The sequence below is a fragment of the Pelmatolapia mariae genome, linkage group LG16_19 (assembly GCF_036321145.2).
Source record: "Pelmatolapia mariae isolate MD_Pm_ZW linkage group LG16_19, Pm_UMD_F_2, whole genome shotgun sequence".
Lineage (NCBI taxonomy): Eukaryota > Metazoa > Chordata > Actinopteri > Cichliformes > Cichlidae > Pelmatolapia > Pelmatolapia mariae.
This window is the reverse complement of record NC_086241.1, coordinates 7,041,291-7,060,754: the sequence shown is the minus strand read 5'-3', so window position 1 is coordinate 7,060,754 and position 19,464 is coordinate 7,041,291. Positions and strand designations below refer to the sequence as shown.

Genomic DNA, 19,464 nt, shown 5'->3' with positions numbered 1-19,464 from the left:
AGAGTAAGAGGCGAAAACAATCAGAATTTATATTTCAGTCAACAACTCTCATCTCATTTAATCTAATTATTATTATTCATTCAGAACCACGCTTTTATTACACTTGCCAACAACAACAACTACAACAGTCAGCACAGACTTTTAAACCACTCAGGTGCGTCTGCCTCCTCTGCAGCGGCACCGCAGACCACGCCCCACCACAATACTTATAGCGACAGATCCAGATTATCAAGTGTTTTCCAACATAAAGGTCGTCTCATGGGGCAAAATTTAATCCCTGCCAGCCCACGGCATCCACTGTGGTATGTCTTGACATAACCATGTGAAGTCCCACAGCCAACAAACACGTCAATCACAAAGTTGAAACAGGACTGGGTGACAAAACACCACTGTACAGGCGAAGGGGAGTGCTTTAACTTTGTAACTTTATCTGCATGAGAAGAAAAAAACACGGGCTTTATAGTGAAAATTATCTTATTTTTATAATCGCTCATTACCAAAAATCATGACTGATTTTAAGACTTGATTAATCACCCAGTCCTAGTGGTTGATTACTTTAGGCTTTTATTTCATTACTTGTTTCTGCAGTGTTTGATACAAAGTGTTTGCTGGACTTTCACCCAGGCAACTGGAGCTTGAGTCCTATGTGCTTATTTGTAGGCTCTTTTACTGTTGTTTGAGTGTTTCACATTGGTAACTTCCTCCTGTGCGTGCCCAACCTCAGTGAAATAAATATGTTTACAGCCTGGGTTCCGTAGTCAAAATTTCCCTTTAAAAAGTGCAGTCAGTAATTTTTTTTAGGTTATTTTATTTTATGTAGTACTCATAAACATACACAGATTAGTTTGTAGTCATGTTGACCAGTGTTCTCATAAACTGGGTGGGAAGGCAATCACCATCACAGCTAATCGCATTTTACGTGCGTGGTTAGAGACTGGCCACGACCCTCCCATCCCCAGACAGCTGAAAAGAGCCAGCTTAAACAACAGCTGCAGCTGGTACATTATTTCGACTAATGTTAGTTCAAGAGTCCTAAAAATCAAACAGTTTCATTATATTCTCACATTGTATAAGAGGTTATTTACTAAGTGTCAGAGCCCAGCAAAGTTATATTCACTTTAGACAGTTTCACTAACGGTGCCTAGGAGCAGCTAACAGAAGCTAACGGCTGCAAATATAGCAGTGCTTACTAACAGAAACGTTCTTCTCTGACTCTTTGGCCACGTCTCACTCCTTTCACTGAGTTTTACAGCCTCTTCCAGAGTAAATAAAGGTGCACACTTCTCACCCGGCATTGACAGCTGAGTTAAACAGTTGATTACACCAATGGGCTTTACACAGACAGAGAGAAGCTCCAGATCCAGTCAAAAAAATCTGCAATTTACTGAGATCTAAATTTTACACACTGTAATTTTTAAAATAATTTTCCATTTTAGTTGATGTTCAGCTGGTTAATCTCACACATGCGCAGTAGTCCCTATAGTAGCCCTATAGTAGGATTTACGCTATAAGGACCACTGTGACATGCGGGTACACGCTGCCAGTGCCTTCTTTTCTTCTAGGATCTGGCCATGACACCTCTGGCTGTTTTTATTAAACAGTTGGACTGTTTACAACAGCATCCTTGCCTACAGTTGACTCTGTGCCACAGAGCCATCACCGTTAAAAGTCTCACTGCTCTGTCACAGGGTCGTCTGTCTCCGTGTTATTACACTTCAGCCGCCGAGCGATACTCGAGAGAGACGGCGATGCGAGGTTGTTTAAACAGTGGCAGGTGTTTCTTTCCTCAGATCAACTTCCTGGGAGGGCTGCAGTGACAGATAAAGGCAAATACATAATAAAGTCAAATTTATTTGACCCTTTGAAGGGCTTCAAACAGCATTTGATTTTGCAGTTCTGTGAAGTCATATAACAAAGTCCAATTTATTTTTGAAGTGCTGGAAAATGCATGCAGATTTACAAGACAGGTGCGAGCTACAACACAAACAACAGCTTTTCTCAGTAACCTCTTTTGCATACGGTTCACAAGCAGAGATTTTCTGCTTCTAACAAAGCTCTTACCAATAACAGAAAGCTGAACTGCAAATTTGCAGTCATGTAAATCAGTATTAACTTTCTTTAATCAGCAATTTTTTTTTACATAAATATTAAAGATATTAAATATTAAAGTGCAGCAGCACACCTATATGGAAAACTGAAACTAATAAATGTATATAAATATTAATAAGAAGAAGAAATAAGAAAAGAGACTACTGTTTTCGTGGAAGACCAGGAAGCAGGACAGAACATCATCAGAAAAGAGAGAAGTATGACCTGAATTGTGTGACTGAGCCCATAAAGCCATCAGGAAACTGTTTCCACAGGTCAGTACAGAGAACCTGAAGTGTTTTTGCAACCAGAAGAGGCGCCCCCTGGTGGCCATTGAAAAGAATTCAAGTTTAAGGCACTTAGGCCTCTCAGTGTTAAAACACCCAAGTTTACAGCAGAAATACTCATGTCTACTGTCTGTAACAACAAACAGTTTTAGCATCTAGCTGTCTACTAAGTTTTAATCTGAATCTTTGATCTGGACCTCTCCAAGGTGTTTGTGATGCTGGAGCTTTTAAGAGCACTTTCTAATGCAATTCTATGACAAACAATCTAACCTGCTATTAGTCTGTTACTTTGCACAGATTAGCAGTTATCCAAGTCTGTGCTATGGACCTGTACACTTTGTGGGTGCAGCTTTCTAATCATGCATGCCTGCATTAGCTGATAACTTAGCACTTCACTTCGCTTGAAAGAAATATCAACTTATATTGAGACATGAAAATGCAGAGTCCATGTTATTTATACACTCATCGGTAGGAGCACAGATGAACCAGTAAATCACCAGATTCAACCTTCATGCTGAGCTCCCACCTCACTGCAGCAATAAATTTAAAGCAGAAATATCATTTTTACATTTTAAATAAAGGCTATTTTTACAATTTGTGGTGCACTTGATATCATATTTGTTCATTACTATTTATTTACCAGGCCACTTCGTTATTGTTTTATTTCAGTTTAATTTTGGCAGCTTTGGTCCTCCATACACTTCACTACCTACAGTACATTTAGTTTGCCTTGTTTCTTTTCTGTGGTTTCACTCCTGCTGACACTAAAATGAGCTGCGTCTTTTGAGCCCAGCAGGCAAAACTCTCAGCAGCAGTGAAGACCTGAAGGTGACACGACAAAGAAAAAACAGCAAGCTATGAATGAGGGAGAAGTATTAACAATTGGAAACCTTGTAGATGAGGAGGTGGATGAGACAGTGGTTTGAATGACGCTCGAGCAGAGAGGATGGCAGCTGTTTTTAAGAGACCAGAGCGCAGAAAGCTGGTCTGAGGAGCAGCTGAATGAGTGTAACCTTGCTTTGGGCAGCTCTGAGAGATGCATGGACGAATTCTGATGAGACTGTGAAATTGAAAGTGAACTTAAGAGTCCATGGAAGCTTAAGTACATTGTCCTTGTGTCTGAATGGTCTGCTGATCAGTGGGCTGGTTCAGCAGCAGTGAAAATGGCTTAATTGCAAATTACCACTTCAGTGCCTCGGGCATGTCATGATTTTCACACTTTAAGTTTTAAATAGACAGCAAATGTAAAACAAGGAAGGGGAAATGGAAGAATAAGGATCCACATATCCAGTCCAATGGAAAACCACCAATGCATTGATTCTGCTGTATTGTGTGTATCCACAAATTCCTCTGGATAACCTGATGTTCATTCGCATTCATGTACACTCTCCTGGTGTTGGAAAACCCACAGACTGTAAATAAAAGATAGATGTAGTCACAGTCACTTTACTTTTGGGTTTTTTGAGCCAGAAGTGATAATCAGGTGCATCTTCTTCAAGTTAAACCTGTGGCTGAGCTATAACACATAGACATGAGTGCCACCTCTCACTTTTGAACAACAGAAAACTTCCTGTTGTTAAAGGATCATTTACATAGACTGTATATACAAGATGGACGAACGCTCCAAAAGGCTCTAACAACAAAAGCACAATCTGAGGTGAAGTCAAGCAGACAGCTAAAATTATACAAAACTTTTATCCCCATGCAGAGTTTAAATGGGTGAGCTTATATGGTGCATTTATTTAGAGGTCGCCACAGTGGATCATTGGCCTCTATCTCCTATCACCTCCTCTGTCACAGCAACCCTCTGCATGTTCTCCTTCACTACATCCATGAACTTCTTTTGTGGTTTCCCTCTTCTCCTCCTACCTGATTCTGGCCCCAGAATATTTCCTGGCACTGCTTCTCCCAGTGCAAACCAGTATAGATCCTAAGATGTATACTGGTATTGGTCTGCTAACAGTACCACTCCATGTTTAAAGAATAAAGATGAACACGTGTTTGCTTTTAGGGCAAAACTAAAGAAGTCACCAGATCACCGGATTCGTCAGTATCTTCTTATTTTTATCAGGTTTTCTTGTAGCTCTAACATTTATTATTCTTTTATGTCAGATGTTACTGCAAAGATGCCCGAGGCTGTAAACATACTTGTTTCTGCTGTAAAGTTGAATATTTTAACATGGGACTCTATGTGGACTGATTCCCTACTGGAGCCTCAAGTGGCCATTAGAAGAACTGCAGTTTCTGGTATAGGGCTTTGGAGCGTGATGTCACGGGAAGGGGAGTAACTGCTGAGGTGCCATTTTAGCAGGCCAAACAAAGGGCTAAAGGAGCAAAAGCATCAGCAATGGTTCGCACTTGCTGTGTTGTCGGTTGTAACGTTAGATCGCAAGATCGGGAAGGGAATAAGCTGGAAAATTGGCTCTCTTTTCATTCTTTCCCCACCTGGAAGCAACGTGAGGGAGCTTATGTATCGGATGTTACCTGAAGAAGGCGTCTAGCCTGGACAGCAGCTGTGAGAAGAGCTGATATCCATCGGGTAAGTTCTAAATAAGTTCATATTACTCTTTATAGCCTATTAGTTTTATTTTCAATGCGCTCTGAGGTCTTAGCAAATTAGAACAAACATCCTAATGAGTGATTTTGTAGATATAGAATAGAATTCAACTTTATTGTCATTGCACATGTCACAAGTACAAGGCAACAAAATGCAGTTTGCATCCATCCAGAAGTGCTTTAGCCATAATATAGATATATTACAAAATATGGGTCTATTATGGTTATGTTACAGTGTACACGGTATGAAGGTATGTTATGAATATGCTATAACTATAAGTATGTACAGGCTGTAGTGGGTGTACAGGCTATGAACGGGATATAAATATGAAAACTATACAGAAATATGAAATAAAAAGCTATACAGAAATATGAACTATGCAAGTTATAAACATTTATAGAACAGTTATACAACAGTTATAGAATTATAATTATTATATACGTTCTATTTATAGAGTTGCTAATTGTTTTTCATTATTGCAGGCAAACCAGCCTATGAAGTGGATGAAACAAATCCTGACTGGGTTCCAACGCTACACATGGGGCACTCCGAAATCCCAGCTTCAAACTACATGCTACATACCACCATGCCAATCAGATTACTTCTTCCATGTTAGGGTGAAGAGGTGACGCTTCTGGATAAGATGGTGAAGGTTTGCTGCGTTTTGGTGAACATGTGCCCCAGTGTGCTAGTAAAACCAGGGAAAAATGCTCTTGTTAAATACTCTTAAAAGTCTTGTGCTGTATATGTAGTGATACGATTTCAAAAGAGACAGTAAATTGCAGAATGCTAGTAGTGGGTGATATTATTTAAATGCTGTCATGATTTTATGTAAATATTTTGTCATTTGTAAACTATACATGACATTGATTCTACATTGTTACTGATGTGATGTTCTACAAAGTGGTTTTAATTAAAAAAAGGCAAAAATTTATTTGTTTCTTTATTCAACTTTTCAACAGTGGTACTTAGTAAGTACATATTCAGTAAATGCAAATTATTTACATGGCAATGCACTTCAGACACAAATGTAGACCCCCTAAATAAAACATTATGGGTTATTCAGAACAGAACTATACTTGGAGAAATATTTTCACATCAGTTGAGTAGCAGGTGGAATTTTTCTTTTTTGAGGACAGCTTCTTTTACCTGTCACTACGGATGGTCTGTTTATGTTTTGATTGAGAGCCTTTTTTGGGGCAGCTGAAGAGGAGAAGTCTATCTTATGGCCAACCACTGACTGTATCTTGGTCATATTATCCAGCAAAACCCAGTATGCAGGTTCATCTGTAACAGTCCTTGTGCCACAGATCCTCACTGTTGCTTCTACTTTAAACAGAAGAGCAGCGACATGGGTGCAGGTCTCCGCGACTCCGGCCATACAGGTGCAGTGGGCGGCTTCAACCTTCCCTGTGATGCTCACAGTGACCCATGGCTGCAATGCTGGTTCAATCAGTCTTTGAGAGTGCAGTACCTGAAACACACACAGACAAAGTTCATTTAAAGACAAAAACTTTAATGAGCCAAGGCCGACACATATGTTGTCCATCTAACGGAGCCTCCATATGTTCTCACTGTAATTTCCCTCTCATGAATGGATTTATGCTTGCACTAATCTGAATGTTCGGGGGAAAATCAAACGCATTTTACAGGCAGTACTCAGGCTGACTTACCTTTGCTTGAATGACGGCGAATTCACAACGTGGAGGCTTAAAAATATCCAAATCTTGTACCCAGTCCTTGGTGAATTGGATGTGCGCCTCCAGACATTTATAATCGGAAATTGGTTCGCTGTGTATGCGCTGACTCCACAGACAAGGTACGAGAATATATCAGGCTAAATCAATAGCGGTAGGTCTTCAGGGTTTCTACTCCACTGCCGTATTTCATACGGGTCCACATTTCCAATGCACGCTATTTTTTGCAAGTAACGTCTCTTTGCATCCGGACGCAATCTGTCTCTATAACGTCCTTTTTCTTTTGAGCTGCTTTTAAGTTTGATTCATAGCAATCTTCCTTCCAACATAGAGTGTTTGTTTTGATTCGTGGCCTGCTAAAATGGTGCCGCGCTCCCACAATGCATTGCGGCGTGACGTCAACTCCAAAGCCCTATTGGCTTCATTGTTTTTAGCTTCAGATGTAGTTTCTTTTTGAATAATTTTACACCAATTATGTATTAACCCCCAGCTGAAAGTAGTCTCCAGGCCAAATCCAATATTTAGTTCTTTAAACAGTTGAAAACTTCAATAGGCTGCTGTTTTAATCAAGAACTGAACTTTCTTTTTAAAAAAGAAACCTTTTAAGAACCTTTTTAAAGATTTAGACCTTCAGATCTAAGAGTAAAAGTTTCAGACTGAAAGACACAGAAGAAGAATTTTTAAAAAGTAGTGGCATTCATTTACATTAACAAAAAACACAGACTAGCTCATTAAAGTCAGAGCAGTAATTAGCTACATGATGAGTTTGTAAGCTGGATCTCGCTGGCTGATCCTTTCTTGTTTGATGTGATCATTGGTGTTCATGTATGATCTGCTGCACAGAGATCTTAAGGACTGCAGAAAGATCACAGTGGTTAGATTTCCATTAGTAAACCTAACATGAAAGTGCACGGAGTGGCAGTGCTGTGAGGTGCCTGGGATAAAAGCATTGCTGTAATAGAATATGCTCTGTGGAGAATCCTCCATAAGCTGCAGACCAACCAGCTGACACTGAACACACTGTATTATTCTGACTGAGAGGCTGGATGGAAGCAGCGATTCGATGATTTATTCATGCACACAAGTCACACAAGAGGCCTCCCACACAAGTCTGTGAGTCCTGTCTTTACACAGTGATTATAACTTTAAAATACCCCCCATGTAGATGGTTTCCAGTCCTGCAGAGTGTATTTAGGACTGCACTTTAAAGTTAGAAAAAAACAATGGGAGAAGCACCACCACTCTTTAGTATTAATCCAGCGTTCATAATGCAGGCTTATATTACATTGCTACCACTCATAGTTATTCTGATGGTTATTTTTAATGGCCTGCACCACGCAGTGAAGGCTAATCAGTGTCCAACATTTTCCCACACAGCCCTCCTCCCCAGGCCAGTAGATCAGAGTTTTACTGCTCCACAAGAAAAAAAATCACTCCTATGTACACCCACTATTATTATTTTATTTATATATGATTTTATAAAACACTTAATGTAGTGTCCCCATATGAGGGCACAGGGTCTGAGGAAGGTAAATAGATTTGACTGACTAAGTGCCTTAATTTATAAAATAATACTTCATAATTTATTAGTAGATTCATATTTTATATTAATCTAAATCTGCAAGATGAGTCCACTTAAATGTGTGGAGTGAGTGTAATGGGCGTGCTGCAGGTATCTCTTCTGCAGAGAGAGAGTGGCCGCTGTTGCCCTGCAGCAAAGTTTACCAGAAATCTGAGGAGCCGAGTTTACCTGCAGACGAACACTTTCACTTTCAGGTTGTCTCCGATTCAGCTGAGCTGTTGGAACAACTGTTTAGGTTTAAATACATCCACTGCATGTCTGGCAGCTTCAAATCACACGGGAAGTGTTTCCGAAGCAGCAGCTATCGTATGCATGGGGTCTTTTATTTTGAAAATTGATCACATTCTCTACGTCGTTCCTGTATGTAACTTCTTCCCCTTGTTATCGGCTCAATGCAACTTGAAGTGACTTGTGTAAAAACATTTGTGTACCGACTATAAATCTTCACACTTTTCTGCTCCTGAGAAATCCACAGACTGTAAATAAAAGGTGGACATCACCACTGTTACATAACAGTGATGTCACTCTGCTTTTTGAAGCCCTGGTTTCAAAGACTAAGTGACTGGAAGGTATTACCCGTGGATGTGAAACCAGTGTGGGGTTTTCATGACTGACTGTCATTCCAGAGCAGGAGCACCGCTTCCTTCTTGTTATTGTTGATTTATATACACTGTAACTATAAACTGTACTTTAAAGATGGCTACAGCTAGCATAATGTACTCACTGGTTTGAAGCCTCAGCATTAGCATCCTGGGGTTTTTTTTTAAGCCTGAGGTGACCTTTTTTGGACAAGAAGGTAGAGCAACAAGTTTTGATGCAAAGAAACATCCTTCGCAGTGTCAGGTGGAAACACAATCAATTCAGCATAGCTGTGCCAAATGTGTTTCATGGTGATAAAGAACTCTTATGGTTTGAATTGTGATCAGAGGGGACATCTGTGAGATGGCTGATGCAACCCTTCACTCATAACTGACTGATGCAGACACCGAGGTGCCAGCGGCTGACCAATCAACTAACACTTTTTCACTAAGACTATGTTGAACCCTTAACATCACTGATGCTGAGAGGCAAAACCTCGACATTCCAACTTCCTCATTTCTTCACCCTGTAAGGAATGTTTTGTGTACGAGTTAACAGAGACTTACAGTGACAGTTTGTAGATGGTGACTGAGGAAACAGAAGGGTGAAATGATAACATTAACCAGAACTTTTCAAACCTTATTATTTTAAACTCTTCACCTGCAGTTTCACCAAAGATACTGACATATTCACCACTTCTTGAATGTCTCGTCAGAAGAAAATGGACCAAAAGAGCAAACGGGGCTCAGTTACCTGCTACTGAGCTCCTGGATCTGACCAGTGTGACAAGTTAGGAGTGTAAACACAAAAGTATTTCTGATATGCACAGATATTTAGACCATGTATTTATATTTTTATTATTTATAAGAATAAAGGATTAAGAGCTCATGTACTAATTTCTTTTAATGTTGCTTAATGTGGAGATTTAGCTTTTCATTTGGTCTTCACACCTCTCAAATTAAGGTTCAAGGTTGGTTAGTTAAGCTGTTTAGCTGTTTGAGTTTGTGCTAGAGTTTCACTTTAGTCTCTCAACTGTGAAGCTATCACCAGTCAAACTGACAGTATGGATGTGATGGGATGGAAGAACACCTCCTTGGAACCATGTTTCCATCTGAGGAGAGATGTCAGGTGTGCTGTAACAGTCAGGCAGATTCTTGTAGGTTGGCACTGTGTGTGGAAACAACTTGGATTTGTTGTTTATTCCTCCCAGTGGCTCTACAGATCTATTAAAGCTGAGAAAGAAGTAGAGAAAACATGCAAGCGCTTGCTCGCAGGAACAGCGATCCGAACCCTGCGGCGAGCGCAGAGCGTGTCACTTCCTGCATGAGCGCTCCATAAGAAGAAAAGAAGAATCATGTTTCATCTAAATGAACGCCGTGGAAAGTCTGATCTCCTGCAGCCAGACAAGAGCGCGCTTCAGCAGTTACACAAAACCAAAGTGATTTCAGCTCCTTCATTTATACATGCAGCTTATTTATTTATCGCCACACTTTTCCTTTTAGCTTTCACACAGATGCTCTCTTAAGCTTTCCTCTTAAAACTTTGGTGAAAATCTTTTTATTTGGAGAATCTTCTAAACACATTTGATGCATGTTTGGTGTTTTTGATGTGCTGCTGTGATGAAGGTAACTTGCAGACTGCAAGTAGAGCAGTTTTATGAATCAGGGCTACGTCTATTTCTGTTCCTACAGTCTACAAAAGTGTACCTCACAGAGCCTCAGGACAACCACACTTCTTAAAACTCCAAGACTTTATTTCCTTTATTTTATATCAACTTTTTATGACTTTCAAGAATTCTTTAATTTATACATCAATAGTGCTTAACATCTTTATTAGACCACCTGTCGTAAAAACAAGGAAATACAAATACTTTACTTTTCTATCAAAAAGTTATTTAAAACGAAAGCTTATATTATTATTTATGGAGCGAATAATAAACCAAAATCACATTTTTATACCCAAATTTGAGGCGGCACACTGGACTTCTCAGTCAGAATTTAATAAAGCATAACATTCAATCACTAAGGCAAATTTTTCTGTTCAGGAATTAAAGCTAATTACTGTAATTTCCTAATAAAAAAATTATAAACTGCTTTTTTTTGGAAAACATTAAATTTTAAAATTCATGCATAACAACAATAATTATATTTTGGTATTAAAAATATCATTAGGATTAAAAAGCGTTCACATACTGGTGGATTAACCGTTACAGAAACATACAAAATGGTTTTGGTGATTACAATACTGTTAATTGAGGGCAGCTGTGGCATAACCCGTACACTGATGGTGGTCTAGTGTATTTATTAAACACATTGAATAAGTTGTTTGAATCGTTAGGACAAAAACTCCAAATGTTAACAGCTCAGTCTTTTCATCATCAATCGTTTAGAAAAATTATTTATAAGAAAATGTGCTTCAGTTTAAAAGAAAACAAAACTAAAATAATGGATTTTCTGAGACTCTATAAAGACATATCCAGAGAACTAATAAGTTCTGTCCTCTTTTATAAACTTTTTAACATGGCAAGTATTTGTTTGCAGCGTCGGTTCTGTCGTCGTCAAAAGGAAGTCGCCTTCTTCTTTGTCAGATTTTTTTTTTCAGAGTGGGAAAACCATCTGAAAACATGAAGTGGAAAACCCATCTCCACAGCCCTCGAGTTTGCCCTTGACTTGAAGCCGAGCGCTGCTCTGATTGAGGGTTTTGTTAAACTGCATCACTTGTGTCAAATCTCAGATACCCCTCGACATACTGACTGTAATTAGTTTCCAGATTAATCCGCACGCGGTCAGATGTGGCTTTCTCCCACACTGTTCTCAAAGTAAAGGCTATAGCTCGGATAATCAAATAATAGGTGAATATCAATGAAAAGACCAAATCACTTTGGTCCCCAGCTCCCCCATGCAATTATTTCCTATTCACATTAATTATTGCTAACAGATGACACTAATGACTTTGAGAGGAAGCTGGCCGCGGCGGTTCTCCAAACGATCGATGCCGTTTTAAATGGGGTCACAGCACTTGACACCTTTGGGCCTTCTGACTGGAAACGGCATCTGCAGCATGCCAGCAATTCGAGTGCCAGCCAGGCTTTGTAACAGACTTCCACACAAGATCCTTCACAAATAAGTGAACCCGCCAGCCATGAAATTTAAAAGTCAAACTGGGGTCTTCCATAGTAGATGATATCATCTTATCTAAGTAGTTTATTTACAGTGAAAGGCAAAAAAAAACTCTGGGTAACTCCATATTTTAACCTGCTTAACTATCATAATACGTTTATAACTCATAAACTTTTTGGTGAGCCAAAGCAAAGAATGCATAATTACATAATTTTTGACATCTAGTCTTGGCAACCGAGAATTGGTCCATCAAGACCACCTTGACTGCCATCCAATGCACACTAAATCGAAAACCCATGTTTCCTCCTATGGGTGATGGGCCTACAGGAGGCTGTCCCTGTGGTGAAGCCTGACCACCTTAGCTCAGGGGGCCCTGATGCTCTGGGTAGTGATCGAAAGAACGTGACTGAAGATAATGTCAGTCTTTGGTAGTAATGACTCAGAAGAAGAGGATCAAAATTCAGACTGCATTAGGAAGACTAAAAGTTCAAAGTTCAGACCTTTAATCCAGGGCAAGGTCATACAGCACGGCCGAGAGGTGAAGTCCAAAAACAAGAAAAAAGGGCAGACACATGGAAGGTAACTCGGACAGACAAGAAACTAGAATAGACGCGAAGAAAAACAAGAAAACAATCTGACACGCGCGTGTGTGTGTGTGTGTGTGTGTACTATAGATGTACTGCTTCCTCAGAGTTGTTATGAAGGGCAGGGATAGCTCAGTAGGTCGAGTGGTGGCCCCATGATTGGAAGGTCGGGGGTTTGAATCCACTGAACGGCTACCCTGAGGTACCCCTGAGCAAGGTACCGTCCCTACACACTGCTCCTCGGGCGCCCAATGGCTGCCCACTGCTTCACTGAGTGAATGGGTTAAATGCAGAGAGGAATTTCCCCACGGGGATCAATAAAGTATACATTATTATGAAGGGGGAAGCTTTCCAGAAAGGCCAAAAATACGTTTAATTCTGCAAAGTTGGAGATCTATCTATGATCTATGGAAATCTCACTTTTAAAGCCAGTATGTGCTATTTCTATGTTAGCTTCGTTATTCAGCCATGTAACAGTAACCCTGCATCTTAAAAAATAACAAGTTGAGGGTGACGGACGCATCTCAGTGAGGCCTTAATCCGGCCAGTTCTTGCAACATTAGTTTTCTTGAACCTAACCTTGTCATACCCGAATTTAACAGCGAGTAAAAATAACATCAAAAAAGTGCAAAACACAGCAGACACAAACCAGATGCAGAAAGCTGCAGCAGTTTGACAAAAGTAATTAACTGATTCCTCATGAAAGAGGACAGACTGGACATCCATCAGTATCTTTAAATATGGAAAACACTACACTCTGAATCAGTAAACCAATCATTCAAAAGTTGCCCGTTATTACAAGGAAGTGGGGATTGTACTCCAAAATAAAATGCGTGATAAAATATTCAGTTTGTATTAAAGCTTTCAAAACTTGCCTTCAAACCATGTCTATCTCTCTTAACCTTTAATACAAGCATTTTGCATTAGCTGGAGACTTTTTAGGGAAAATGCTCTGTGAAATTTTCTTTCTACAAGATTGCATTTTTGTCCTTGCGACAAACATTCATCACGCAGGCACATCTGGCACAGGCACAAAACTTGCTTTCAGAAATATCACCAAAGGACTCATATCAAGAGTGATATGAGTCCGTGGAATAATGTGAATGTTGATTTTGGTTCATTTTCTAGCTTTTTAGCCCTCACAGGGGCATCATCTTCATCTAACAGTCATTAGTCTTTATGCAGCTGAAATATAAATGAACAGCAGAGACACCAAGAGGCTCTTGGCACAGTTAATAGCCTCCCTTGTGTCAGAATAGAGGCATTGTTTTAAAATGTCTCATTCAGCAGCTCTCACAGAGATCATGGTGCACCTGTGAGACCAGAGAAAGATGAAAACACTCAGCGTTTTTAAACAGGAGCCATCTGACCGCAGGAGTAGAAAATGTCATCCCATTCCTCAATTAGCCTTTGGATGGAAAGAGACAGTGATGTATCCAGCATATTGATTCTTTTAAGGACTGTGACGGAGACAAATGGAGAGCCACGGGCCGTCCAAGAAACACATAATGTCACGAATTAGGTGGATGAACACGTACTGTGTTCACCAGTGTGAATCAGAGGATGAGCTTATAACATCCAGCAGTTGGCGACCTGCTGAGGGTTGGGTTCGGGGTTGAGTTTAAGTTTAATCACACTGAAAGTTTTTAAAAGATCTTACCTTTCAAATGAATGCTTACACTTTCGTTTCCACATTACAGTGTGGTGAGGCGTGGTTTGTCAATTAGCTCATCATGCCTCCCCTATTAAATGTGCCAGGACCTAAGGAGTGTTGTTGTTGTATAGTGGATCACAGGTGAAAAGCTACAGCCGTGAGTTGTAAATACGACAACCTGGAATTAATAAAGGGTGTTAAAGTGCAGTATGTGGTTGGATCTGTCATTCCCGTTACATACAGTTTTCCTTTAAAACATCCAAAAGGTAAGCTCTTAAACAGGAAAAATTCCATGGCTGTTATCCCCAAACCTCTAACTGTAGATGGATCACAGGTGAACTGATAGCTGTTAGGAGGTTAACTTCAGGAACCCCACTGCAAAAACTTTAGCTGCAAATGAATTGAATATATGAATAACTGACCAGCTGCCTCACCAGCTAGTCTTCCATACCACGATTGGACTCAAGCTCTCTGATCTTGGATGCATTTTACAATCAATGTCTTTGTCTGTCATTTGGGCTCTCTGAGCCCAAATGAACCAGTTCCAGTCAGAGTGCTAGAACCTCACAATAAAGCAAGACAGGACAGGAGGCTCACTGGGGAGGCAGCTGAATGTTAAAGAATATGGACAAAAGAAGGAAGCCACGTACACGTTATATACCCCTTTGCAGATATAACAGCTCCACTCTTTTAGAAAAGCTTTCTACAGGTTTTTGGAGTGTGGCTGTGGGAATTTTCGCTCATCTCAAAGATGTTTGACAGGTCAACCCCAGAACAACAACCCTACAGTATTCATACTTCATATAGGATTCAATGTTTTGTCCATATAGTGCATGAGGGACCACCCCAGTGCTGAACCCAGGAACTGGCAAACCATTCCAGGTCCCTTTTAGAACTTTTTTCAGGTTTCCCGGGCAATGTGCCAGCTGTGGTATGAAAAAAGGGGGAATTTGGGTGATATTTGTGGGTTAATTTTATGATGTTTGCAATTATTTTATTATGACAGTATATGTTTTCCGCTGTTAAATTATTACAAGTCTCTTTTGAAAAACTGAATTGGGAGTAACTACTGTCTATACTGGTGGGAGTTGCAGCTTTTGTTGACAGTCTTTTGCATCAGGTAATGGTGGTGAGGAAGCAACAGTGCCTGTACTACCAGACACCCAACAAAGACAGTGTGTATACTTTTAACAGTTTTCTTAGTTTGACTTTTTCTTCAATTTTGGTCAAACTGATCTGTCCTGTAAATGAGGTGCACTAAAGGCCCTCCATTTGTGCTTTCACCACTCAGCCATACCCCACATGTACAATGAATTTTTCACCGGAGCAGTTGTCTCTTTATTGTGTTTTTAAGGTGCTTATTGTAAATCACTGTGCTTTAACCCTTTAAAATCAACCTATCAGCGGAATTTGAAGAAACCATCCCTATGGCTTTATATGCCATAGGGACATATAAAGCCATACATCTAGTATGCTTTGTGTTGAAAAAGTATGACCAAGCTGCACATTTGTGTAATACCGGTTTGTACCACACGATGGTGAAGTGTGCCAGTGTGAACTTTATTTCGATGAACTTTAAGTCATTACGAGCACATTCTTATTTACAACGGTAAAATGATAGGTAAAGAAAAGTAAAAAATAGCAGCACACATCAGAAAATATTCTAGCACACCCACTGGAAAAATACTACCTTTAAATTAACTGCAAGATATCTTCTTTTTCAGGAGGTCCAAAGGAATGGAAAAGCAGGAATTCCTGCAGGAAGGTGGCCCAGCCTGCTGAGTCTAACGTGCCCACGCAGCAGTGGCAGCGGCAGTGGCAGTGAGCTTTCACTCTCCAGCGCTTGCAGTGAATATTCCAGTGGCTCCCACACTTGGGCAGAGGGACGTGGCTACTCAAAGCAGGTTGGTATCATTCACCTTCCATCCATCTTCTTTTTTGTTTGAAAAAAATGTAATTTGCAAAAGCTAATTATGAATGCTGTTTCAGTAATTGCAAATATCTCTTTTAATACATAGTGTGCCTCAAGCCGAGACAAAAGGATGAGTACTGGTTCAGTATCCAGCAATCACTCAGCTGCTCTGGAGCACACAGACCTGGGATGGAAGGAAGGTCACATTTTGAAAGGCCTGAAACGTCTTCAAATGTCCAACTCCAAGGGGACTTCCTCCCTTCCGTCTGTACCACACTGCAAAGACTGTATGACCTCAAACGAGGGTATATACTCACTTGGTGTCAAGTTTGCCCAGCGAGGGACTACAGCCAAGCAAGTAGCCCCTACAAGTAAATCTTTCAAGGCAGAAACAAGGATTTCCATTGTAGACTCTGATGATGCGGATGACGAATTGCCTAAAGTACCAAACAGCGAATCCAGTGACCTGCCAGCAAAAGAACTTCTAAGCTTGGACAAGTTGGAGGTCACTCAGGAATTTGAAGTAGATCCTGTGAAACTTTCAGGGAACTCTGGTCTGTTTCCTTCACCTGTCACAGACAACTTCTTATTTCTGGAGGGCCCCACTGTTAAACCTGGTGTGAGCCCAACTGATAGCCTTACACATCTGGAGGAAATGAAGACAGATTCACTAGAAAAACATAAAGGCGTAAAGTTGAGTGACAGAAACAATAACCAGGAAAGATCCACTGACCGTAAATCCAGGCTTGATTATGTCAAAGGACAACAGGGAAGAGCGTCCTCCAAACAAGTGGAAGTGGGAACAGGTGATGTTGGCTCATCAGTTCAACATACTGTACCAAGAGCTCTGTGCTGCATGAATGAAGCCAGGCAGCGCAGCTCCTCAATGGAAGTTCCTCATCGCAGAGACCCAATAAGTCAAGCCGGCGGTGACCGCCAGGACTATTCCGCCTCAGAATCTCCTCAGAGGAAACCAAAACCTCAACTCTGTGACTCAGCGAGAAAGGCTTTTATTTTGCGGAGCAAGAGTGCAGATGGAGGACCAGAGCAACAAAAGCACACACATTCTCCTCTACATCAAAAGCTTATCAAGGGTCAAAGGCCCAAAGGACAGCCCAACCCTAACCCTAACCCAACAGGGAGCAGTGACCCTAGCAAAAGGACAAATTTAAATAAAGCCCATGGTTCAACCAAGAGCACATTATCTAAAACTGAGAAAGATGAGGATAATTCAGCATCATCAAGTTCCAAGTCTCTTGAGAAGATGCAAAAGTGCTCACCTCTTGTTTCTCCCGTGAAACATTCAAAGATATTTAAGTCTACAGGGGTCAGTGATGGCTTAAAGAGTCCCACAAAATCACAAATAGCCAGACTTCAGTCAAGCAATGACTCTTCAGAAGATGGTATCTATGACAACTTACCATGCTCTCCACGAAAACAACGACGTCAGGACCATGACTGTGACTCAGAACTCAGATCCCTATCCCCGCCGCGACCCCCAGGTCGAACTACTTCTCTTCTTCTCAGACCTAGTAGTGACAGCTTTCCCAAAGATCAAACATCTCCAGGGCAGGCTCACAGTTCAATGACTGGCCCAACCAAGTTGCATATGCATCAGGTTTCTTCAGTCGTACAACCTCAACAATCCAGTGCAATACTAGATGGTCAACATGCAGCCCCACAAATGGGTGCTGAAGGTAAAATGTACCACACCCATTCATCTATGATACCTCCTGTTGTAGTTCAAGAATCACAATCAGCTTCAGAATCTGTCCGGTTATCTACAGACAGAGCTACCATGAGCTATATTGAAAATGGCGTTCCCTCTGTATTGCCAAATCAGAGCATCTTGCAAAGATCCCAACAGAGTGTCAGTGAGCCAAAACTCTCGGAAGTCTTACCACCAGCATATTCTAATGCATACTACCATCCACAGACTTCCTCTTCAAGAGCCGTAAAAAGGACTCTTCCTGTAAATGCCAAATCTCATGAGGCAATCGCTGGACAAGAAGCAAATACCTTCCTCATTTTCGGAAGGCAAAACAAGGACGATACGAACCCTTCTGGAAAAAGCATCCAGACCTTTCAGACTTTCACGTGTGACCCCCAGACAATACATGAATCCAGCACTCATGATAACACCCGCAAAAAGATTGAGACCCGTTGCAACTCGCTAGATTCTGAGCCTTCTGTCCAACCTGTTGTGTCAGACAGCGGTGTAATGCTAGATTGGGGATTTGACGAGGAAGGCTGGCTGTTCAAACGGTCTGTATCTGTTTCTACTAGACCTCCTCTTAAACCAGTACTGGGCATGAATGGGGCCAAAGCTCGTAGTCAGAGCTTTGGTGCACGCTATATGGACAGACCAAGCTTCAACAGATCTGGAAAGGTCCGCACACAGATCAAAACACACTCAGGGAGCTCCTTGAACTCTCTTGGTGATGTCCTGCCAGGAAGTATGAGCTGCTCCAGTAGCTACCACTGTCCAATGAATCGATCCCTCTTAAACAACTTTTTGATTGAAGAGGGACTAGCAGTTCCTTTACATCTGGGGTCCTCCAGTGAAAGACTCCAAAGTCTCAAACTCCAGCGTGAGCAGGCTAGGCGACTTCAGATAGAGCAACAGTTTTCGAGCGCCTTTGGGGAGCCAGTTTCTGAAGAGCCTGAGAGACAAAGTACCATAACTACAATTGAAGAGAAAGTGATGCTCGGCATAGAGGAGAACTTGCACAAGTCTCAGGAACAAGAGCGAACCAGTGAGGTGAAGCAAAAATCTGGATCAAGCTTAGCAAGTTGGTTCGGCTTTCGTAAGAGTAAGCTTCCTGCTCCCAGCAAAAAGGTTGATCCACCGAAAGGAAAAGACGACAAGAGGGAGCAAAAGATCTCATCGCTTCTGGGCGGAAAGCAGACAAAGTCTGACAAGAAGAGAGACAGAAGAAAAAGTGATGGAAAAGACTGGTAAGAAAGCTGGTAAATCAGTGATAAAGGTCATGTTTTTCAGGTTTCCCACATGTCACAAAATCATAAAAAGGGAAATTATCTTAGATTTCCAATAAATCTGCTGTAGGTGACATGCATTTTTCCACCTCAGTTGATAAGCATTTTTTGTTAACAAGCAGTGATCAGTGATAGAGAATGTGAGGCTTCATGTCGACAGCCATATACCTGCTTTGGTGTTTGTAATTGCACAGACTAGTCCACAGAGACTTTGCCCTTTAGGCAGACTTCAAAGAAATATAACAGGAATGACTGCTTATCTTGTCATAATGAAGAAAAAGCCCCGCCTTTCTCTTTCAGGCTGAAATATTTTTGTTCCTATAGTAGTTTAATAAGATATGGCTAAGATAACGTTTTAGCATCCATCTACAAAAAGTCTTCTTAAAAATATCTCTCAGTATTGCTTTT

The 19,464-nt window shown here is 40.8% G+C and overlaps 1 protein-coding gene across 5 annotated transcripts in view; it reads left to right on the top strand.

Moving 5' to 3' along the window:
- LOC134644062 (nck-associated protein 5-like) overlaps positions 1-19,464 on the top strand; it is a 104,786-nt gene that overhangs the window by 59,599 nt on the left and 25,723 nt on the right. For all 5 annotated transcript variants that reach the window (XR_010096453.1, XM_063496735.1, XM_063496737.1 and 2 more), the window contains exons 8-9: positions 15,872-16,051; positions 16,166-19,017. Coding sequence is in view for 4 of the 5 variants with exons in the window: in XM_063496735.1 (XP_063352805.1) it covers positions 15,872-16,051; positions 16,166-19,017 (3,032 nt within the window). In the remaining variant the exon portion in view is untranslated. The remainder of the gene's footprint in view (positions 1-15,871; positions 16,052-16,165; positions 19,018-19,464) is intronic.